Source organism: Typopeltis vanoorti, chromosome 6 (genome assembly GCF_054136105.1).
Source record: "Typopeltis vanoorti isolate ZY-2024b chromosome 6, IOZ_Tvanoo_1.0, whole genome shotgun sequence".
Classification (NCBI taxonomy): Eukaryota; Metazoa; Arthropoda; class Arachnida; order Uropygi; family Thelyphonidae; genus Typopeltis; species Typopeltis vanoorti.
Genome location: NC_143554.1, coordinates 159,562,402 through 159,586,107, shown reverse-complemented (window position 1 = coordinate 159,586,107; position 23,706 = coordinate 159,562,402). Strand labels below are relative to the sequence as shown.

General features: G+C 36.5%; 1 protein-coding gene across 9 annotated transcripts in view; it reads right to left on the bottom strand.

Annotated features, from left to right (window-relative positions):
• LOC150106162 (oxysterol-binding protein-related protein 8-like) overlaps nt 1–23,706 on the bottom strand; it is a 387,947-nt gene that overhangs the window by 78,423 nt on the left and 285,818 nt on the right. For all 9 annotated transcript variants that reach the window (XM_090394505.1, XM_090394508.1, XM_090394504.1 and 6 more), the window contains 2 exons: nt 14,947–15,214; nt 10,465–10,628 (listed from right to left, as the gene is read on the bottom strand). In XM_090394505.1, coding sequence (XP_090250631.1) covers nt 10,465–10,628; nt 14,947–15,214 — 432 coding nt within the window. The remainder of the gene's footprint in view (nt 1–10,464; nt 10,629–14,946; nt 15,215–23,706) is intronic.

Below are 23,706 nucleotides of genomic sequence, written 5' to 3'. Positions count from 1 at the left end.
AACAGCACAAGGTGATGGAATGCATAAAGGTGAGGATGAGACAGGTAAGAATGGAAATCACAGTCAGGATCAGGGAAATGGGAGTGGTCAAACTGAAGAGGGAGGTGTACCATGAAGGATAGAATAGAGAATGTTGGTGCTGGTAGGATGGCCTCAAACACACAGCAAATGTTATGTTTATACACGAATGTAAGGAGTATTCAAAACAAGAGAGCTGAGTTTTGGCATTGATTGAGATGGTATGCCCAAAAGTAATTGGAATAAGTGAAACTCGGTTGTGTGAGGAGGATGTGATGTCGGGAATAAAATTAGAAGGACATAATTTTCTGGTATTTACAAGTATTTCTTTTTGGGAAATTGTGCATTCCAGTTAAATCCCAAATAAAATGCTTAAGAATAAATGAAGCCTTTCATTCCAGATTTAACAGTAGTAAAAGAAATTTTTTTCCTCCGGTACAAAAAATTAGTAAATTGTGCATCCAACTGATCTGCAAGAGGTAAATGTATTTATGCTTCGTCAGTGAGGAATGATATTGTATATTACATGAGGTAAGAAAGGATCCCATGGAAAAGAAGAAATGTTTATATTTTCGGAAAAGGCCCTAACAAATAAACTGACTATGAACATTTTTGTTGTTGTGCAAACAAGGTGCTTAGTCTGGTAGACATGATTAAGTATATGTTAAACAAAATAGTAATAGAATGAGTCAGAGAATAGGTGACTTTGATATTTTTGAATAAGAACATCTCTAAAGTGTAGTTTTATTTAAGTAGGCGTTGGATCCAGTATTTTGTAGTTATGAAATTTTACTTAAAGCGTATACAGAAATACCTCAATTATCGCGGTTATTGTTGCCACGAAAAATACCACAGTAATCAAATCCACGATAATAGGGATAAATAATGCATGTAAAATGGATGATCATTGCCAAGAAATTTTCAAATCTATTAATTAAATTTTATATATGAAGTAAAAAAGAAATGTGTTAAACGTTAAGTAAAAAATGAAGGTTCATTTAGAAAAACAAGATTATTCTTTCTTGGATAAAAATTGGTGTAGAGTTGTCTGATTTTTTCTTTCTTTTTTTTCTTCGTATAAAACAGCAGCAACGAATGGAATTTTCAATTTCCTGACGAACTTCCATTGATTGCTCAAGATTAGGATCACCGTTCAAGATTTTTTTTTTTTTTAAATTTTCAGCAATTCTAAACATTTCATCCATTTCTTTGAGGGTAAATTCCTTCGGTGCCAAGTCAATTTTTTCGTCATTATCATCGATAAAGCACGTTCTCTCTTGAGGTTAATTAGGTCTTCATCATCCAGCTCCTTATCATGTGACTGAAGCAGGTCCTGAACATCATCTTTTTCAATTTCTTTTAGTCCTAGATCGAAGCCAGGCTTAGTTATGTCATTGATAACATGGGTTACTTCGTTTTCAAATCCTTTAAAATCATTTGCACAATGAGAAATAATCTTTTGCCACACCGCTCTCAGGTTGATAAACATTACTTCACTCCATGCTTCCTTGACATTCTCAATGCAATTTTTGATAGTGAATGCCTTCCAGAATTCTTTCACAGTCATAGCTTCAATCCTGTAGTCTTTTCTATTGCTTGTGAAAAAGTTCTTCATAGGTAATATGCCTTAAAGGATGCGATTACGCCTTGATCCATTGGCTGGATGATGGAAGCGGTATTAGGTGGTAAATAAATAACTTTTACATTTTCACACAAATCATTCAGTGCTGTTGGATGACTAGGTGCATTATCTAATATCAACACGATTTTAAAATCAAGATTTAATGACTTGCAGCACCTTTCAGCTTCAAGACAAAATCAGTTTTTAAACCAACCCTCAAAAATAGTTTTTGTCATCCAAGTTTTTCTATTGAATCTCCAATGAACAGGGAGAAAATTTTTATCTGAACTTCTAAGCAGGCAAAGATTTTGTGAACAATAAATAAAGAGAGGCTTCATTGTGTAATCTCCAGAAGCATTGCCACATAGTAAAAGTGTTACACGCTCCTTCGAAATCATGTAGCCAGGCTGTGATTTTTAATTTTTTGCTAAAAATGTTTTTAGTGGGAATTTTTTTCCATAATAACCCTGTTTTGTCAGCATTAAATATCTGATCATCGGTATAATTTCCTTCTTCAATGATCTGTTGCAATTCACCAGGAAAACTAACTGTGCTTTTTCATCGGCACTTGCAATTTCACCTTGTACACGAACACTATGAATGCTCGATCGCTTTTTGAATCGATCAAACCACCCTGTACTTGCAGAGAAAGTTTCTTCCACTATTGATGCCGAATCATTTTCGCTTTCTAATTGTTTTCTTTTTAAAGTTTTAAACAAATTCAATGCTTTTGTTTTTATAGTCATTTGACTAAGAGGAATTCTCTTTTGGTTACAATCTTCTATCCACACTAACAATAACGTTTCCATTTTAATCATAAGATGGCTTCTGTTTCTCGTAGTTTGGGACCCAGATGAGGTCGATGCACTTTGTCCTAGTTGCTTATAGTTTGCAGCGTGATCTAAAATATGGTGAACAGTCGATTCATTTAGACCATACTCTCTTGCAATTTTGGCTTTGGTTATGCCTGCTTCATACTTATTTATCATATGCAACTTATCTTCTAAGCTGATCACTCTACGTTTCTTCTTGATAGTTGTAGACTTGATATCATCCTTGTTTCTTTTAGCATTCATTGTAGGGGTAAATAAGAAGAGAAATAAATATCCACATGTACTTCAGGCAAAGGCAGACAGTTGCTGGTGAGTGGGGAGAAGGCGCTGTCAGATAAAAACGAAGTGCTACAAGAGAGCGATACCTGGAGAGTGGCGACTCGAACTGGTTGCATATGTAGTGACTACATCTCGCAGCTGCTATAATTCGAATTTGGAGTGCAATAAAATTGGAATTTTGGTATCAAATTATAAAACCGTGATAAATCGAGAATTGAGATATTCCTGTATATTGTTTTAGTTTTATTAAATGTGTATATTTTTTGTATATGGTCTTGAGTCAGTGATTTTCTGGATTCTAAATGAAACAGTTAAAAGTTATTTAAACAGTTGAACTTGTTCTATAAGAAAATTATAACAGTTCAGGAATGGTATTTGTATTAAAAAATGGAGAAGAAAAAGCTAAGCTATTATTGGCTATGGTGCAATCCCTCTGTAACAGTTAGGTTAAAAAGTTAAAATGAAGCGAGGTTGAAATTAAAACATTGATATCCTGCATAAATTTTTTCTGGAGGAAAAGAGGGTAAAAAACTTGACATGAGACTTGATCATAGCAATCTGAGGCAGTATACAATTAAGTGATAAGCACAAGATACTGACAACCAAGTGTTAAAGTAATATTCTGCTAAATGAAAAACGTCAAAACCAGTAACGAAAAATACTAACAAGATGAATTATGTAAATTTTGGATTTCAATAGAATGTCATAATAAAAAAATGAAAAATCTAACTAATTCATCAACACAAACGAGCCCATCCGCAACCATGCTTACTCTGCACCCAAAGAGAGTAAACATAATGCCTTTAGCTCTTTATAAATTTGTTGCTATGCTGGAAGATTGTTAACCAATGCAGAGGATATAGTCGAAGTATTCAGTGATCAGTTTATTTCATCGTGATAGCAACATCAAAAGAAGTTAGAGTATGGTGGAGGAGGGACTGATAGTGAATGAGCTGGAAGTATATGAGGAATTAAGTAAATTTGATATTAATAAGGCAATAGTATTTGACAGTATATTGCCATGTGTCTTGAGGGAATGGTACCTTTGTCACAATTATTTAACATGAATCTTGCAACAGGCCGAGTCCCAAAGGAACGGAAGGTGGGAAAAATTATTCCACTTCACAAAGGGGGGGTGGGAGAATAAGACAGGCTACAAATTATAGGCCAATCTATGTGGTTGTTGAGATTGTGAAGGCCACATACACCTGTCTTGCATATAATCACATTCAACTGGCGATTGATGCTAATCTTAATGTGGACATGGTGAAGTGCATGAGGTCGCTCGCTGCTGCTGGCACAGTGGCACTGATCAAAGCTGCAATGGACTGGTTGAGACCAGAGGCTGTGAATGATTGCTGGAAGAACTTATGAAGCAGATATGCTGACCACCTCGTCCAGCCTGGCAGGCCGAGTGGTTAGCGTATCTGCTCCTCAGCGAAAAGGCTGTGTGTTTGAATCCCACCATGGGCATGGATGTTTGTGATTGTCTGTGGAAATACTAGTGGTGGTGGTCGGTGATAGATGGCGTTGGTGTAGTTGCGGTCAGTTGGTGGATTGTGAGTGGTGTAGACAGAGTTGTAGAGTGGATGCCCTCCCTCAATGAGTCTTTGGACTCCCTGGAGGTGGCAAATAATAATAATAATAAAAAACAAGTGTTCTCTGCCAGGTTGGCAGGAAAAAGACTCAGAGGAGGACCAAGATATGGGTGGATTGATACAGTAAAAAGTGCCTTAGAAGACGGAAATATAAGATCTGATAATATTGGAGTCTTGACATTTAACAGACTGATTTGGAGGAAAATTGTAGATAGGAGGTTAGTAATGATGTAAATTTATCATGTAGTACTATCATATCCTGTACACCCCCTGAGGGTATATATCAGGAATTTGATGATGATGATAATTTTCTGGAGGATAGAGATGCAAAAAGAGGAAGGGGAGTGCTGTTAATGATTGCAGATGAACTGTCCAAGTGTGGAAGTTGATAGTGCACACACAGATTTTGAATTTGTGTGGTGTGAAGTTGAAATAAACAGGTTAGTATATCTGATAAGATGCTGTTATAGACTAGGGAATGCAGAGAATACTGATTGTGAAATGTTTAGGCAAATTACATGTAAAATGAAGGTGATCCTGATGGGAGACTTCAATTACAGGAATATAGCCCAAAAGGAAGAGATAGTGTATGGGAACAAGGAGAGCGAATTTGTGGAATTTCTGAGAGATAAGTGTCGTAAGCAGCACGTGACTGAAGCAACTAGAGGCTTTAATGTTTTGGATTTGGTGAAAACTTCACAATATGTAGTTGTTGATGAGGTGTTGAAACTGCTCGAATTGGTTGGTGAGAGTGATCATGAGGTACTTATTTTTGGGATGAAACAAGAAAACGTCACTGCCAAAAATGGATACATGTGGAAGTATAAAGAAGGTTAAAGACGAATTACTTCTGTTATGAAAATTTTGGAAATAAAATTTCATTTTGACACACGCACCTACACGTTTCTAAAGATAAACTGTAGGGAAAATATTGCTACTTCAAAACTGCTGCATAATACATAATATTGCCGAAAATATGTACATAACAGTTGACTTCATAACTGCGATTTATTTCGATTTGTAGTGAGTGATTAGGGGAATTCAAGAGAGCTGAAATGCAAAAACCTACAGATTACGTTATAAAAATTATGCATTACACGACATGATTCAAGATTTACATATAAAGCAAAATTTAAAAGTGCGAACCTTTGTGCATCTGTGAACTAACCTTCGAACTAAGATTATGAATAAAAAAGAAAACTTAATTTGGAACAGATGGAGGCTGTATTCATTTTTAGACTCGCATTTTCATGAATTAATAAAATAATTGTTTGACAAAAATAAGTTCTGGGAGAATTTTAAAAATTTTTATGGAATTTACAACTATAAAGTTCCATAATTCCATAAAAATTTAAAAAAAAAAATTTTTTTAAATGAATGCTGATCACTGTGTAACCCTAAAAAAAAAAAAGGAAATAGAATTTTAAAATGTATCGGCGATTAAAATAATTAGCAAAAAAATTGATAGTGACATTGATCTTCCAAAGTGATACAATATGAAGTGAAGAAAGTATGAAATGATTTCTTATTTTGTGCTAGTATTAAAAACTATAATTATATGATAAAAACAAGCAGCAAAAAATGAATATAACTTATAGGTATTTAGTCTGATATAACTTAGATTCCGGTTACCGAGCAAACGGCAAGCAAATGCGTTTCTTGCTGTAGGCAACTGAACATAGCTACTACGTATGCCAGGTAATCTAGTTAAGTGCTCTTTTCAGCGTAAAGGATTATTGCCCCTTCTAATGGACATGACAGTCAAGCTGCGCTTCTTATTCATGTTCTTTCTTTCAACAGAAGGAAAGAATATTATCCAGGTTTTCTAGACGTATGTATATACGTATAGCAAAGAAATGGTATGCTTACATACATGAATTTTATGGAATACAGGAGTTCCTGTTAGTTTTATATGCTAAGGAAAGAACAACGTATTTCAAATGGAAACGGGAGGCCTCACAAATTTTTCAGCGGCCTCTGGTTTTTATGTTATGAATTTAATATTTAAAAATAAGTATTTTATTTTGCAAATATAACTATGTTGTTTTTTATTGTTCTTTGTGAGGAGTAATGTTTTAAAATGTGACCCCCATAGAGAGTGAGGCCCCAGCTTGCACCTAATGGTAAATGCGGCCCTGCTTGAGGGTACATATCAATAAGGAAATTGATGATGAACAATTAATTAATTACAATTTACAATCACATGAATGGTAATATTAGTCAGTATAACTTCACAAAATTGAGAAAGTTTAAGACAATCATTTTTGTTAACGTTTGGGCTATGAATGTGTGCCTCACAGCTTTCTTTGTAGTCATTCCAGAAGAAAATTACTTTTATGTGATGACACTTTGGTTTTGTTCCACCAAATCCCCTGCATTGTGGATAATGCACATTTTGTTAAACAAGATTTACTGTGTTCTTTAAGTGAAATATATTCTTGCTGTTCTTAAAGACAAATTTATTCAGAACAGCCAGTCTGCCCATAATAACATAAGTCATAAGAGCAGGGGATTTTGTAAACTCTAGGATAAGAAAGAGGAGAGTATTTGTCTTTAGGAGAAACAAGGAAGGTATTAAGGTTATGAAGTGGATGGAAAGAGACTTGTAAGTCAATCTGTTGAAAAAGTGTTGCCATTTTTTCTTAAAGTCCTTTAACATATGGAATATAAATTCTGGTATCTTCTTCTTGAGACATGATTATTTTATTTATAATTTTATATTATAACCATTAGAGATAAAAGTAGCTCTGATAAAAGACAGTTCTTTGTTTAGAAGAGAATCTATATAATATATTTTATGAACACTGTCTGTCTACTAGTGATTTGACCATACCATAATTCTGATGCGAGTTTGAATCAATGTATTTACCAGTATGATTTGATTTTCTATATACTGAGAACTATAGACTACCATCTGGTTGACAAAGAATGAGAACATCCAGGAAAGGAAGACAATTGTTATCTTCTATTTCAAGGGTAAATCGGATTCTTGGGTTTACTAAATTAATTTTTTCAAGAAATTCATGAAGATCAGAGAAGGAGAAGTTCCATACAACAAAAACATCAACATATCTGTACCAAATCGATAGTTTAGATTAAAAAACATATAGAATATGTTGTTCAAAATGTTCTATAAAGTAATTAGGTAAGCTAGGAAAATGGGAGACCACATAGCTGAAATATCCTGAATTAATGACAAATGTAGTAAGAGTTATGCAACTACAAGATATAGCCTTGGTCCTGTTCATTTTTTTTTTTTTTTTTTTAAAGATAATTATATTTTTGGAACAGGACAGACAATGCAGCCAAATAGTAAATCCTATTTACACAGTGCAGCCAGATTTAAATGTAGCTGTGTGAGTGCTGTTTGTGTCCCATACAGAAAATAGATAAAAAGAGAGGCATCTATTTCACAGACCATTCGAGTTATTTGTACATTTTTCTATTCCATATAAAATATCGAATACAAATAGAGACTCTGAATAATTGAAAAATGCTAGGGAAGTAAACAAGAATACTATTAATTATTAGATGGACATCTCCATGGTATCTAAAGGCACACTGTAGGAGGTCTAAACTATTATTAACACGATGCTATCAAACCTTTCCTGTACTTGTTCAGGAAATTTATTATTATTGTCTCTGGAAACCCATGTATTCACCACTCTTCAAACAAAAAATATATGTTATTCTTATACCCTTGCTAATTAACCACACTCTTGCACAACTTTATCTAAAATTTTGCATGCTGATTTGAAAAAAGAGATGTTAGCAACGAGTTCAAGTAGAATTTATATAGTAGCTGTATAAATTATATTTTCCATACACCTAGATGCCTTTCTTCCACCCGATTTACATCCCAACAGTTAAATTCCTCATAATGATTACTCCAAAGTTAGCTTAACTGGGCACTCTATATGCACTCCCCATGTTTATTGCAGTAACCAACTATTCTGTCCTATTACTTCAGATGCACTGCATTCCTCACCCTATCTTCCTACTGAATTTCTACTCTTGATGCTTGCAAAATATAGTCACCTTGGTTCCTTTGGGATGACAAAGTGAAGGAGATTATTCAGAGGAGAGTGATCTCATAGAGAACATTTTGTTATGAGATGCCTACAGAATGCTTTCTATAGGATAATTTTACAGACCCATTAGCAGAAGAAGATTTCATATCACAATGATGATGGGCACAAAAGAGACTTCAGAGAAGCATCCCTCTATATAAATAACTTGGGCTCAGTTAGATCTGTCTGTCAGTATCCAGCATTGGGTTCAAGCCAAGGGTTACTGGTAAATGCAGTGTTTGTCCCCCAATGTCAGGAGTAACTACAAAAGGCCTCTGTATCCTAGGTTAAGGGCAGCCTACTTAAAAACAGTGGAAGAATAATTTCCTCTGGTTCTATACTCAATCCAAAGTATCATATGTAACAGAGAAGTGGCAAACCAGCTGCATTAATTGTCTAAAATCCTCAAAGATGGATCAGCTAGCAAACAGAAAAATAGAAATAATGCTACTGCATACAGGGAAGCAGACACAGGTCTTAACACAAGTCCACATAAAGCAGGTGTGAAGAAAGCTATGTGGCAAACTGCATATGTAATGTTTCAACTATCAATATCAGAACATTATACAAACATGGCAATTAAAAAATTAAAAAGAGAGAACTCAAACTGTTTAAATGGGAAATAATGGGAGTTGTTGCAGAGACTCACTAGATAGGTGAGGGGAATATTGACATTAAAAATGCAAGCATATTCTACTCAAAAAGGAATGCTAACCATCATTGGGAAGGTGTAGCACTAATCAAAAAATGGCTTCTAAACTCAATAGTTGATGTAAGATCAGTTTCCTCTAGAATTATCTAGTATGATTAAAAGAAAAAGGAATATATATAAAAATAATAGAAGTTTATGCACCAGAGAGATCACACAAAGAGGAGGAATATAGTGAATTTCTTGAACAAACAAAAGGGATTACTGAAAATAAGAGCCAACACTTCGGCAAAGTAAAATTATTCAAAATTAAGTGGATACTGAATACCACATTATTTCTTAGGCGAATAAGAAACTCAAAGATAGGAAATCTAATCTAAGAGTTTTATGCCGAATACAGAAAACTACATAAAGTTCGACGAGTCCAAGCGTAAGCCAACACCTGGTAGTGCAATGCTAGGGTGACTCGTAGTAAAGGTGGAGGAAGCTGTGATCACTGTTCTTAGTATTTTCCCATAATAATGTAAAACACAGCTCCTAGGAGATGTATTACTGTTCTACATTATGAGAGAAGGTCTTCTCTCATAATGCAGAACAGTATGTCTATGGCGACGACTGGAAGCCTTTATGCTCGGCTCGGTCCCCTTTTATTTTGCAATCTTGGGTCCTTGCACTAAGGGTTGTAAACCCTGAAGAATTCAGCATGACTCTTTCATCTTCTTTAATGTTTGACCTGCTCTTTGTTCTCCTCCATGCACTCTTTTGATCGTATTTTGTCAGGCAACGGAAAAGTTTCTGTTGCCCAGAAAAAAGTTAGATAGGGCCATTTTAGCCATATCTAACTTTTGGAGACTGAGTGGGCAGTTCAATCTCCACTGGTACCCAATTAGAGATAGTTGGCCCAAGGCTATCACTAATTAAGCGGCACGCAGTGAAGAAATATGGCTCAACAAGTGCCACCATCTCATGGTCCCTAACCCTGACACTTGTATTTAATGTCTGAAATAATGTGGGTTCTATGGTCGATTTTCTTGAGTTTCCAGGACGAAAACCTGCTTGCCCATGCCAGAGATCGACTAACTTGGGAATCAGTTTAAAAAAGGTTTAGAAAAATTTCTTCTAGTCACCAACTAGATTCGAAACCAAGAAGCCTTCCTTCGTGCAGTCAAGCGTCACGGTGTGCCAACGCCACATCCACATTTTCATAAAGGAAGAAAAAAAAAATGTTTGCACGAATTGCTAAAATAATCACTCTATAAAAGTACAACATAAAAGTATACAGTGAAAGAAAAACAGACCTTTGTGGGATTTTCGTTTGAACGGCAGGCATTATAACATTCCTGATCAAACAATGTTTTCACTGCAATAAGAAAACACAAAGACTAACAACACTTACAATTCCAAATTCCTCTGCTTCATCTTCAACATAAGGTGTTTCCATATGCCCTTTATCTAGTTCATCTTCCACACACCGGACTTCAGATTCTGAATCAGAAGAATGAACACTGTGGAGATCATGATCCCCTTCATGATTGTCATCGGTATGATCATCTTCCAAGTCTACAAATAAATTATAATATAAGATTAGGTAGGGGAAAAATACAGCATATTCATCATTTCATTTTCGATGTTATTCTCAATAACAAACATCTATTGTGCTAATAGTCTTTGTATCATGAAGTATTTATGTTATTTTTCTGTACATCTCCCACTGAAGTACTACACGTTTACAACATACAGGGTGCTTTAGAGTCATGGGGACAAAGAAATTTTTTAAAATCATTTTATATTTTATTTACAAATTTTGCATTATTTATTTCTTTTATTACATAGCCTGAAAACTCTACTCTAAACACCAAAAATGGAATTTTGAAGTCACTTTAGGTCTTCAATAAGCAGGGTGACAAGGTAACGAAATTCTTCTCCTACTAAACATTCCTATATCCACAACAGGATCTGAACCTGCAGCCCAGTGGTTAACCAGGCCAGCAAAATAAACATCTTTTTGCAGGTTTTGTATAGTGGACGAGTATCCTGTGATAGTGTTTACTACATTAAGAATTGAATAGTAGCAAAATTACAGAATTTTGCTATTGCAATAAAAATTTTGTTTCGATGTGAAGAAAAGGGGTGCTTAAGGGTCAAAGCTGTATAACTGAGAGGAGCCTCCACATAGCCTTTAAAGGAATGCGGAGAACCGACCAGGGCTTCTGACCTAATGTCCAATCCTCACCTTCTCGTGGTGCACCCTATTGGGTATCTACCTGGATACTGAAAGAATGAGGATGGGCTGGCAATTTGGGATTTAGCCGACCAAATTGTATTCTTATTGGCTTAAATCAATGTAGAAAATGATGGTACAACATGACAGTATTTCATTCTGGCTGGGGCGTCGCCTGGTTAAACAAATCCCCCGTTGTTTTCGCCAGGGAATCAGGGCAAACAGCGAAAACTCAGCTACTGGAACAAATCTGAGTGCACACCCCAACTCCACATCAGAGATAAAGATCGGTACTATCAACATAAGAAGCCAGAATGGCAAACAAATGGAGCTAGCTGAGGAATTTAGATAAGTACCAGATCAACATAATAGAGGTGACTGAAACAAAAAAGACAAAAACTGGTGAAATCTTACTGAGCAATAAATACAAAATGTTATATTCAGGAAATGACAATCAAGAAAAAGAAGGAGTAGCCATAGTATTCAACACAAAATACGAGGCTAATCTTCTCGAATAGCAGGCAGTCTCAAGTAGAGTGATGTGGGCAAATATCAGAATGGGGAATTGGACAATGAGACTTATTTGTGCCTATGGTCCAACAGAAGGTTCTACTAAGGTAGAAGTGGAGGAATATTTTGATGCTTTAGAGAAAGCAACCGACACAATCAAAAAGGAAAAGTTGGTCGTTGTTGGGGATCTAAATAGCAGAGTAGGAAATGATTGTCAGACATACAAAAATATTTTGGGAAAATTTAGAGAAAAGAGCAAAGCTAATAATAATGGCAAATATCTGTTTGATTTCTGCTCAGGACATGGACTGGTTATTACTAACACCATGTTTCAACATAAAAATGTGCACAAATTCACATGAAGAGAAGAGGTAAGGAATATGAAAAGTCTCAATGAATATGTTATTGTTCATTGAGATGTTTTCTCCCTGGTGCAGGACACCAGAGTGTACAGAGGATTTGAAATTGGAAGCGATCATCAGTTAGTCTTGAGCAGGATAAAATTGAATTTCATATTGAAAAGAATAACATGTAAGAAAGTTTTAAAGCGAATAAAAGTTGAGCAGCTCTCAGATGTGAGCTGTGGACTAAAATACACAAAGATTATTGAAGAAAACCCTGATTGATTCAGCCAGAGAAGCATGTGGTGAGGTTGTCTGCAAGGATAGAAAAATCAGAACTCCATGGTGGACACAGGAAGTTAAAGAGGCAGTGAAGGAAAAGAAGACAGCATATCAAAAGTTCCTGGCAAATAAATCAGCTTTTGCTCTTAGAGAATACAGAGACAAATGTAAGAAAGCAAAACACTGTGTAAAACTAGCTAAACAAAAGTCATGGGAGGACTTTGGCAAGAACATGGAAAATAAATATCAAGGTGATAATATATTTTGGAGGTTTTTGAAGAAGCTTAGAAATGGAGGAAACAATGCTGTAAAAGGAGTTTGAGATGATAAAGGTGATATGAAAACAGGAGAAATAGATATCCTTGAAGTATGGAGTAATTACTTCGAAAAATTGCTAAATGAAACAAGTAGTGATAGCACAGTGGTAAAAAACACTCAACAGGCATACAGTCAGGAATACATATCCATACTTGAAGTAGAAAGAGCCATCAAAGGCCTGAAATTTGGAAAGGCAGCAGGAGTAGATGATATTCAACCATAAATGCTGAAGTATGGTGGTATAAAAGTCTTACAGTGGTTGCACTGCATAGTTCAGAAAGCCTGGACAGAGGGACGAATTCCCGATGATTGGAGTAGAACTCTAATAGTACCCATATATATTTAAAGGGAAATAAAACTAAATGTGAGAATTACAGAGGTATTTCCCTACTGAGTGTTCCTGGCAAGATCTATACAAGTTTATTGAGAAAAGGTTGAGAAGAATTGTGGAAGAAAAGCTTGGTGAAGAACAAGCTGGATTCAGGCCAAATAGAGGCTGTCAGGATCAGATCTTCACTTTATGACAAATAGCTGAGAAAGCATCGGAATATAACAAAGATCTCTATTTAAGTTTTGTCGATCTAGAAAAGGCATATGACAAGGTGCCAAGAGAGATGCTATTCAATACACTACAGTTATATAGTGTCAATGGAGCATTATATCAAGCAATACTTCGTCTGTATTTGAGTTGTAACTCAGCAGTTAGAATTGAAGGAAGTACAGGAAGACCGTTAAATGTTAAATCTTGTGTGAGACAAGGATGTACATTATCCCCTCTGTTATTCATTATCTATATGGATCACATTATGAAGGAAAGTGGTATTAAACATGATATCAGAATTGGAGATGTTAATGTCAGCTCTTTGCTTTATGCAGACATGTTATACTTCTAAATAAATTGGCTACAAGTTTGCAAGATTCCCTGACTAAATTGAATAACTGTTGTAATAGATATGGTATGAAGGTCAGCATTAAAAAGACAAAGACAATGAAAATAGGTAGAATTGTTGAAAATGTTCAACTGTGTTGTGAACGGGGAACCTGTGGAACAAGTAAAACATTTCAGCTACTTAGGCACAATTTTTACTGAAGATGGTAAATTAAATATGGAAATAGACAACAGAATCAACCAAGCTGGTATGGTAGGAAGTCAATTGAATACATTCATATGGAATAAGAGAGAAATTAGTTGGAACACTAGCTGCATACAAGACAGTGTTCAAACCAGTTTTAACTTATGGATCTGAGAGCTGGGTCAGAAGTAAAATACTTGACCAAAGACTAGAGACCACAGATATGAGAGTCTTGAGAAAGATTATAGGCGTGAACAGATGGCATCAATGGCAATATCATATTAAAAACGAGGATATTAGGAAAGAACTTGACATTGTCAGCATCCAGGAATGTGTTAGGAGAGCTAATCTCAGGTGGTATGGTCACTTAAACAGAATGGGCGAGGAAAGATTAGCAAAACAAGTGTTCTCTGCCAGGTTTGCAGGAAAACGACCCAGAGGAAGACCAAGATATAGGTGGATTGATACGGTACAAAGTGCTTTAGACGATAGAAATATAAGATCTGATAATGATAATATTGGAGTCTTGACAAGTAACAGACTGATTTGGAGGAAAATTGTAGATAGGAAGTTAGTAATAATGTAAATTTTTCATGTAGTACTGTACACCCCTTGAGGTACATGTCAGGAATTTGATGATGATGATGATATATAGTGTTGATATGTCAGCAACAGAACAAGAACAATAACTATTGTCCCTGTTCTGTTGCTTGTTCATCCATACTAGAAAGTCAATGATTATTGACTTTCTAGTATGGATTCCTCATGTTACACATGTAGACATAAATCCCAAACTGGATGCATTTCCTCATTATGCACAAATTTTCTTGTGCATAATGTGGGAAGGGAAATGCTAGTAATCCTCTTTGGGATTTATATTCATTTCATGTTACCATGAAAAAAAAAAGCTTTGGACCAGTGGAATGTCAAGTAATGAAAAGCTACTGCCTCTCCTATTCTCCTTTTGATTACTGATATATCATCATAAAAATAATACAATATAAAATTTGTGAGAATGCAAAACAATTAAATAAACCTGGAGAAAAAGATTACATAAGTCAAACAAATTAGAAGGAAGCTATATATCAGGGATATTTTTATCATGTTATGAATTAATGTTCCAGGTAAATTACCATGATCTCTGAAATGTTTTTCTAAATCACTTTCATTCCATTGTGTTTGCTGCTGCCTTGTGATGCACTCTGAAGGTGCGCACTGAGCTGATGGTGATGACTTATCTTCTCGAGAACTCATTGTTCGCATAAGAAGTGAGGAACACCTTAATGCCAATTCCAAGGCATCCATCCAACATTTTCCTGCAGCTTCAGATGGTGCTCGGAAAATCAGATGGGCAACAGGAAGTGGCTGGACTAAAGCGCCTATTGTCTCACCCTGAGGTCCCTGAAAAACAGAAAAGTAGCTAGTCACATTTGAATTATTATAATAAATAAAATATTCACAATTTATTAAACATTTATTAAAGAGAGAAAGGTTTCTCTTTGTAATTCCATTTTTTCATGCATCCTGTTCACTGCAATGCTCTTAAAAATTGATTAATTCCATGCTGATGAATTATCATAAGTAAATAGTTTACGTTAACATATTTTTCTGGGGGAGAGGTTTTGAAATTGTAACCATTGTGTATGTAAGTTAATTTACTTTAATTATAATATGTAGATGAGCAAACCAATGCTACAGACCATTATAATGAGCAACTGAATCAATCCACCTAGATCTTGTCACCCTCGGTCTTTTTTTTTTTTCTCCTGTCATTAAACACCTACTAACCTCTCCCATTCTATTTAAGTGACCATGCCTTCTGAGATTAGCTCTGCTCACACATTCCTCAATGTGTGAGCAAAAACAAACATTCCTTCCTGATATATTAATTTTTAATATGATTCTACAAATGATGTCATCATTCACTCCAATATTTTTTTTTTTTTTCAGAACTCTCAAACCTGCACACTATTCACTGGTAAAATATTTTCTCATACAGTTCTCAGATCTTGTATTTAGCTAGTTTAGCATTCTTGACTAATTTCTCTTATTCCATATACATTTATTCTCCTGACTTCACACCATACCAGCATTACCTGGTTTTCTGTTTCCATAGTTAATGAATGCTGATGGCAGGGAACTGAATTAGGCAAAATAGCAGCAAGTTTTGTTTTTGTTGTTGTTTATGTTTTATTTGTTTTCTGTCAGAGATAAAATGACAACAAAGGTTACAGCTGCATACAGATAATCAAAGATACAGTGGAACCTCAGTTGTCGAACTTAATTTGTTCCCAAAGGCTGTTTGGAAACCGAATTGTTCGAAAACTAATCCATTCCCAAACACCAGAGATTGTTTATTATTAAACCTTTACAACAGTACTTCATGCATAAGATCGTATACAAACATAATGAAAATGCATAAAATCTTACATAAAAAGAATAAACACAATAAATAGATAAAATATAAATGAAAATCGATCGCCTCTTTATTTTTGAGTATTGTACAGTTCGTTGATTTCGCCATACTGCACTGCATAGCAAGATCCAAGATGCGAACTCCATTTTCATGTTTGGATATGATTTTTTTTTTTCATCTCTATTGTGGTTCTAACAACTTTTCTTTTCGCTCTGCTGCTATCACTATTCTTCTGCGGCCCCATTGTGGCTTAATTAATAATAATTTATGAAAAAGAAAAAAAAACACAAAGAAAATCAGACATCTGCTTAATTCGAGCAGGTATCTGCACTGAACGAAGGCTGCCGCCTAACTGACGCTTTCCCGCCTTACAGCTCAGCACGTGTAGTACATGGTTGCCGTTTGCTTGTTCAGGAACCGAAATTCTATTCAGAAACCAGGGCGTTTTTTGTTTGAAAAATATGTCCGGGAACCGAATTGTTCGACAACCGAGGTTCCACTGTACATTAGTAAATAAAAAGTAAATAAGGATACATATACAAAAATGTACAAAAGTTAAGTTATACAGAGTCTTCATATAAATAAAATTGCAGCAAATGTTACAGCTGCACATAGGTCAGCGACCACAGCCACACACAAAATAATCACATATACATTAGTACATAAAATGTACATGAAAACATGTACAAAACTGTATAAGGTTAAACAATACACTATCTGCACATAAATAAAATTACAGGATTACAACAATATACAAGATTAAAAAATTACAGCCGTTCATAGGTAATCAAGGATAAAATGTGTATGTACAAAAGTCAAGTTAAACAACATGGCTTCCACACATAAACAAAGACACAGCGGTACACAGGGTCAGAGGTTACAACAGTCAAAGTGAATTAGCAGATAATATGCACACAATTAAAATAAACGTTGCAGCGTCTACATATAAAATTAAGTACAGTAAAGGCTACAGCAGTTGAGGACAACTTAGCATATATGCATAACTATATGTACAAAGATCAAGTTAAGCAGCATAGCATTCGCATAAGTAAAGCCACATCTAAGGCCACAGTAGTACACAAGATTGGAGGCTACAGCAGTACATAAATAGTTAAGGCAATTTATTAAATAATAATTATGTACTAAAATTTAATTGAACAGTGTGATATCTACACATGAGTAAAATTACAGCAAAGTTGTAGCAGTAAATAAATAGTTAAGGATAAATAATAAGATTATGTGCATGTACAAAATTGAGCAATGTGGGATCTATTTATAGATAAAATTACAGTGAAATATGTTTGTACAGGTTGATTTTTTTTTAAAGCCGTTCATAGATATTATATAAATTTAAAAACATCATACAATTTGAGTCTGATAGCATTTGGTTGAGTGTATAGGGCTCAGCCAGATGAGTAGATGCCATTCCTTTCTTGTGTGAAGCACTGGCACTCTACCAGAATATGATTAATGGTGAGACGAGTGTTGCATTCCTTGTACATAGGTGAGTTATCAGCCTTCAGTAAATATGAGTGGGTCAGATGATTATGGCATACATGGGGACTAGCTAGAACTACTACTTTTCTCCTGTTCCTACGTTGACTAGACTGCTAGTGCTTAATTTCAGTTTTTTAATATCATGCAGTTTGTTTGTTAGTGCTTCCTGCCAGGAGCACTGCCATTGGGCTTTTTTTTTTAACTTTGATTTTATTATTTGTGTAGTCAGCGTATGGAACAGTCAAACAAGATGTTGAGAAGGAATGAGCTGATCTAGCATCTGCATCTGTGATGTCATTTCCCTTACTTCCGACGTGGCTGGGAATCCAGCAAAACTGAACATCGATATTAAGGATCTGTATTTTGTATAATAGTTGTAACACCTCACCAAGTGCTGTGGATTATACACCAGGGAAGAGATATCCTGCAAAGAGCTTAAAGAGTCTGTATAAATTATGTCCTTTTGGTAGGAGTTTTCTTTAACATGTATGAGTGCGAGCTGAATGGCATGGTGGATAGGGAGATGAAGTTGAATGGCAACATGAATGGCATGGTGGATAGGGAGATGAAGTTTAGGGGGCACATTGCGAAAGTAGCTAAATCAGCTCATCAACTCACTTGGTTGTTGAAAAATACCTTGACGAGCAGAGAAAAACAAGTTATTGTACCTCTGTACCGAGCCCTGATAAGACCTCATCTCGACTACTGTGCCCAGATTTGGTCACCTCGGTTCCTTCTTGATGGGGAGGAGGTTGAGAGGATCCAGAGGCGAGTGACTAAGATGATAGCAGGTCTATGGAATGCACCATATGAGAACAGGTTGAAGATTTGTGGGTTGCAGAAACTAGTTGATAGGCGAAAAAGGGGAGATATGATTGAGACATTCAAATTGCTAAAAGGATTCTATAGGATTAATTCAGATGATATTTTTGAGATCATTACTGGTGGTGGGAGAACTAGGGGACACCCATGGAAGCTGGGCAAGAGCGTGGTTAGCAGGGGTGTTAGAGCTGGGTTCTTTACTTTTAGAGTGGTAAATGAGTGGAATAAGCTGCCAGAGTCTGTTGTGGGTGCTATGACAGTGAGCGAGTTCAAGGCAAGGTATGATAGATACTGTGAGAATGTTGAACAGCTGTGTGAACATGATGTTTAGGGCCTCCCTCGATGAGTCTAAGGACTCCTGGAGTAGCCCGTGGTAATAATAATAATAATAATAATAATAACTCTGCTGTATAATTACTGCAATCGAATAGAATTTGGTTGAAATCATGTGGAAAAATAGCAGCACTGGAAGTTTTTTTTCTTCCACTTGGTTAGACTATAAATTATATATTTAGTTTAATCCTTTATTCAAGTGTAAACAAATAAAGTTTGTGTCTGAAGTATCTTCAGGACTGGGGTAATGTGGTGGACAAAGCTTCACATCACTTGCCTTAGTATCCCATAATGCAAAGCATATCTCCTTGCAGACATGTATAATGGCAATGCATTATGGGAAGGGTCACTAACCAGACCGGTTTCGACCTTTATTGAAGTCTCTTCAGTGGGAGCCAGATCCAGAGGTGATACCAAGGATGAAGCAATGCAGAAGTCATATTTATCTATATGAGTTGCCAAAAGGTGTCACACCCTATTATTAAATTACTCTGGATTAGAGAAAGATGTTGAAAGTTTTTTCCTTCCACTTGGTTAGACTATAAATTATATATTTAGTTTAATCCTTTATCCAAGTTATTATGTTGGAGGTTTAATGGATTTTTTACAACACTCAGAAAGAATTAAATTAGAATTTAATACTCCTATATTTCGTCCTAGTCACTAGGACATCTGCGGGGATTACAAAAACAATTAATGTAACATGCACACAAAAACTTACAATACTAAGCCCCACCTCGTGGGTGACACTAAAGTCCTATCTAGGTGGAACGCCCTCTAAGGGTGGTAGTAGGTGGCCTGGAATGTAAGGTGGGAACTCTGGTGATGAGTGTTTCCCAAATCTTTGGAAGCTTAATGCAACCGTATTTGTTAAGATTTGGTTGGTTTCTGAGAGCTGCTGCTGCTTCTAAGAAAAGTCTCTCTTTCTTGAATTTGCTGTGGTGGAGCATGGTGGTTTTCTTCCATGATACTCTGTGGGTGGTGTCCAAAACATGGTCAGCCAAGCCTGAATGGCCATAGTTGTGTTTAACGATGTACGACTTGTGTTCCTCCAGGCAGATGGATGCTGATCTGCCTGTCTGTCCAAAGTACGCAAGCTTACAGGAACAGGGTACTTTGTAAACTCCAGGCAGAGAGAGAGAGGGGAGCTGATCTTTCGTAGAACGGATAAGGGTAGCAAGTTTGCGGTAGGGCTTATATGTTGTGTGTAGGTTATACTTTTTTAGTATCTTGACTATTTTTTCCGAAGTGCCTCGGATGTAGGGTATGGTGATGGCATTTTTAAATTCTTGTTGACGAGAAGGACGGGGAATGGGGGAGGAATTGATTATTTTTTTGATACTGTGTTCACTGTAGCCATTGGAGAGGAAAGTTCTGTGTATGTAGTTAAGCTCAGTAGTGAGGGCGGTTCCACTGGAACAAAGATTGTGGGCGCTCTTGGTAAGGGTTTTAATGATGCCATATTGTTGTGAGGGGTGGTGGTGGGAGAGTTTGTGAATGTATCTGCCTGTGTGTGTGGGTTTTCTGTATACAGTGAAGGCAAGTGTATCATTGGGCAGGTGCATGACTAAGGTGTCTATGAAGGGTAAACAATTGTTCTTTACCTTTTCCATAGTAAACTGGATTCTTGGATGTAGGCTATTGAGATGACCGAGGAAGGAGTCTAACGTGTCTGGGCCATGAGGAGAACACATCATCTACATATCTTAGCCAGATAGAAGGTTTGAGTGGGGCTGAGTCTATGGCTCGTTTTTCGAAATCTTCCATATAGAAATTGGCAAGGGGGGGTGAGAGGGGGGAACCCATGGCGGTTCCTTCTATCTGCTTGTAGATTTTGTTATTCCAAGAGAAATACCCAGAGTTGATGGCAAAGGAAAAGAGATCTAAGATGTCAGAGGGGAAAATGTTTTCTAAGAGAGATAAAGTGTCGGTTAAGGGAATATTGGTAAACAAAGAGGAGATATTAAAGCTTACCAATATGTCTGTATTGTTCAAGGTTAAATTTTCTGTGAGGGCTTTAAAGTGGGTCGAGTTTTTTATATAGGAAGCTGAATTCCCGGTGAGGGGGGACAGAGTTGGCCAGCTGTTTAGACAGTCTGTAACAAGGTGCATTGGTGGCGTCTACTATAGGTCTGAGTGGGGAATTGGGTTTGTGGATTTTTGGCCAGGAGGCTACTTTTTTAAGTAAGATTTTTAATTTCTTAACTTGTGTTTTTGTGGGGTCGTGTTCTAGCGTGATGTAGGTAGCGCGATCGCGGAGGAGAGTGTTCATTTTACGATTGTATTCGCTGGTATTAAGAAGGGTCACTACCCAGACCATCTGGGTAGTGACCCTTCCCATAATGCATAGCATTATACATGTCTGCAAGGAGATGTGCTTTGCATTATAGGATACTAAATGCAAGAGATGTGAAGCTTTGTCCACCTTCACCACGAGTTGCCCCTAGTCTGAAGATACTTCAGGTGCAAACTTTGTTTGTTTACACTTTGATAAAGGATTAAACTAAATATATAATTTATAATATACAGCAGCACTGCCAACAGAGATCTCTAATCTTAAACCATCAGAACAGTCTGGCAAGAAATCAGAGTGAACTGCTCTGTGGACATTAAACAGTTCAAGGTAGACAGATGGGGGTATATGAGGCTTCTGTAGTTGACTGAGTGAGACTTTGCAAGATGGAGTGTAAGCCAGCCAATGGGAATGCTGTTTTGTATCAAATAGGTAGTGTTGTTAATGCCTATAGCTTCTTTGATGTGCATACTAAATGAACGAATGGCAGTCTGATTGTGAGTGTGTGTGATATTGAGCCTCGTGACATAGGGAAAAGAGACGGTCCAGGTAGGGTGGTCAGGTAAGGACTTTATTTTTAGGTCGTAGTTGAATGATAAATATTTTTGTCCGAGTAATGCAGGGGGATTCATTTGATTCTACATAATGACTTTGAATGGGTAAAGCACGAAAGGCACAAGAGCACACTCCAGAACTAAAAACCTGGGATCCAAAATCAAGTTTTGGGCACACAAATGCACGATACATGCATAGTAAAGAACTTCGATCAACACCCCCATTCAGCAGAAGGTAGGGTGTGGAGGATATTCAATGCTTTTTTGCACTTTTCTCGAAGATGACAAATGTGCGTAGAGAATGTTAGTTTTCTGTCAGAGAGAAGTCCCAGAAATTTGGCTTCTAAATTGGGATATTAGTTCCATTCTTAAATCCAGATCAGGATGAAGGGTGCATTTCTGGCAGAAGAGCACAAAGACAGTCTTCTGTGCCGAAAGTTTGAATCCATGACAATCCAAGATGCCTTTCAATGACCCTCATATTGCAGGAATAACAATAAATTGTGAAGTCATTCACATAAAGGCAATTGCTTATTGTAGGAGAAAGCTGTTCAGTGATTGAATTCACTTTAACAGTGAAGAGGATCAAGCTCAAGACAGAGCCTTGAGGAACACCCTCTTTTTGGTAATATGGCCACGATAACATACTTTCCACTCTGACTTGGAAGACCCAGATGGAATGAAAGTTTTTAATAAATATGGGTAGGTGTCTCCTCCAGGCCATGTCATAAGTTTTTTTGGTGTCAAAGAACATTGAAACCACATGTTCTCTTTTCAGAAAAGCATCTTATATGGATGTTTCTAAATGGTCCAAGATTGATTGGTGTTTACCCAAAGCAACATTGTGTTGGAAAAAAGTTTGTTGTTTCTGGGAGGATCCTTAGGTTTACCGTTTTTCCCAAGATCTTACATAGACAGCTAGTCAGAGTGATTGGTTGATAATTATCAGCTTGTGTTGGATCCTTAAACTTTTGGGATAGCAATGATAACTGACTTATGCTAAGAGTCCAGAAACTCTTCCTCTGTCAATATTCTGTTATTTAATAAGAGTAGGAGATCCATAGAAGATGATGGAAGGAGCTTTATCATCTCATAATGGATATCAATGAAGCCTGCTTTGATGATATCCACTATGGATACCAACTAGGATAAGATAGCAAAATAGCTCTTTTGAGTTGCCCTTTAATAAATGGTTTGTTATATGACACTATATCTTTGGTACAGAAGCTTAATCATTGTTTCTCTTGTTGCTCTTTTAATATTAAAAATTCATCGGGGTATGAGGCTGTTGTTGAGATTCTGCGAAGTTTTCACCAAAAGTGTCTGCAATAACTTTGGGATCAGCAATGATGCATCCATTATGTTCCAAGGTGGACAGCCGATGTGTTCTGTATCTACCTTTCATCTTCTGGATTTTATCCCATACAGTTTTAGCACTAGTGGTTTGACTGATTGATGATGTAAATTAGATCCAGGATTGTTTTTGACTCTGACATCTCACATAGTATGCTTTGGCCCAAGCATGCTTAAATGCAATTAAGTTTGTTGTGGTAGAGTATCAAGTAGAGTAGAGTAGAGTATCTAACAGCCCAAAAAGGCCAAGGTAGACCTTGGCCTTTTTGGGCTGCTGGGCATTCTGGTTTCCACCAAGGCTTTGGACAGAGTGGAAATCGGGATGATGTTTTTGGGTGGTTGCTGCATAGACAATATGATCTGTGACATACTTCACTGCTTCATTAACAGGTGTTTGGCTGACTGCTTCAGTATTGAATTTTGCAAGATGGCAAAAAGTATTCCAGCCAGCCTGGTCCAGTTTTCACATGGGCTTCCGTGTACGAGAAAGTGGTTCCTGTAAAGATATGGTGCTGAGAACACATACGGTTCTGTATGTGTTTTCATCAACAGCCCATATGAGCAGTGAAAAAATGGCTGGAGGGCAGACTGTAAGATCGATTGCAGAGTAAAGTGGATAGTATAT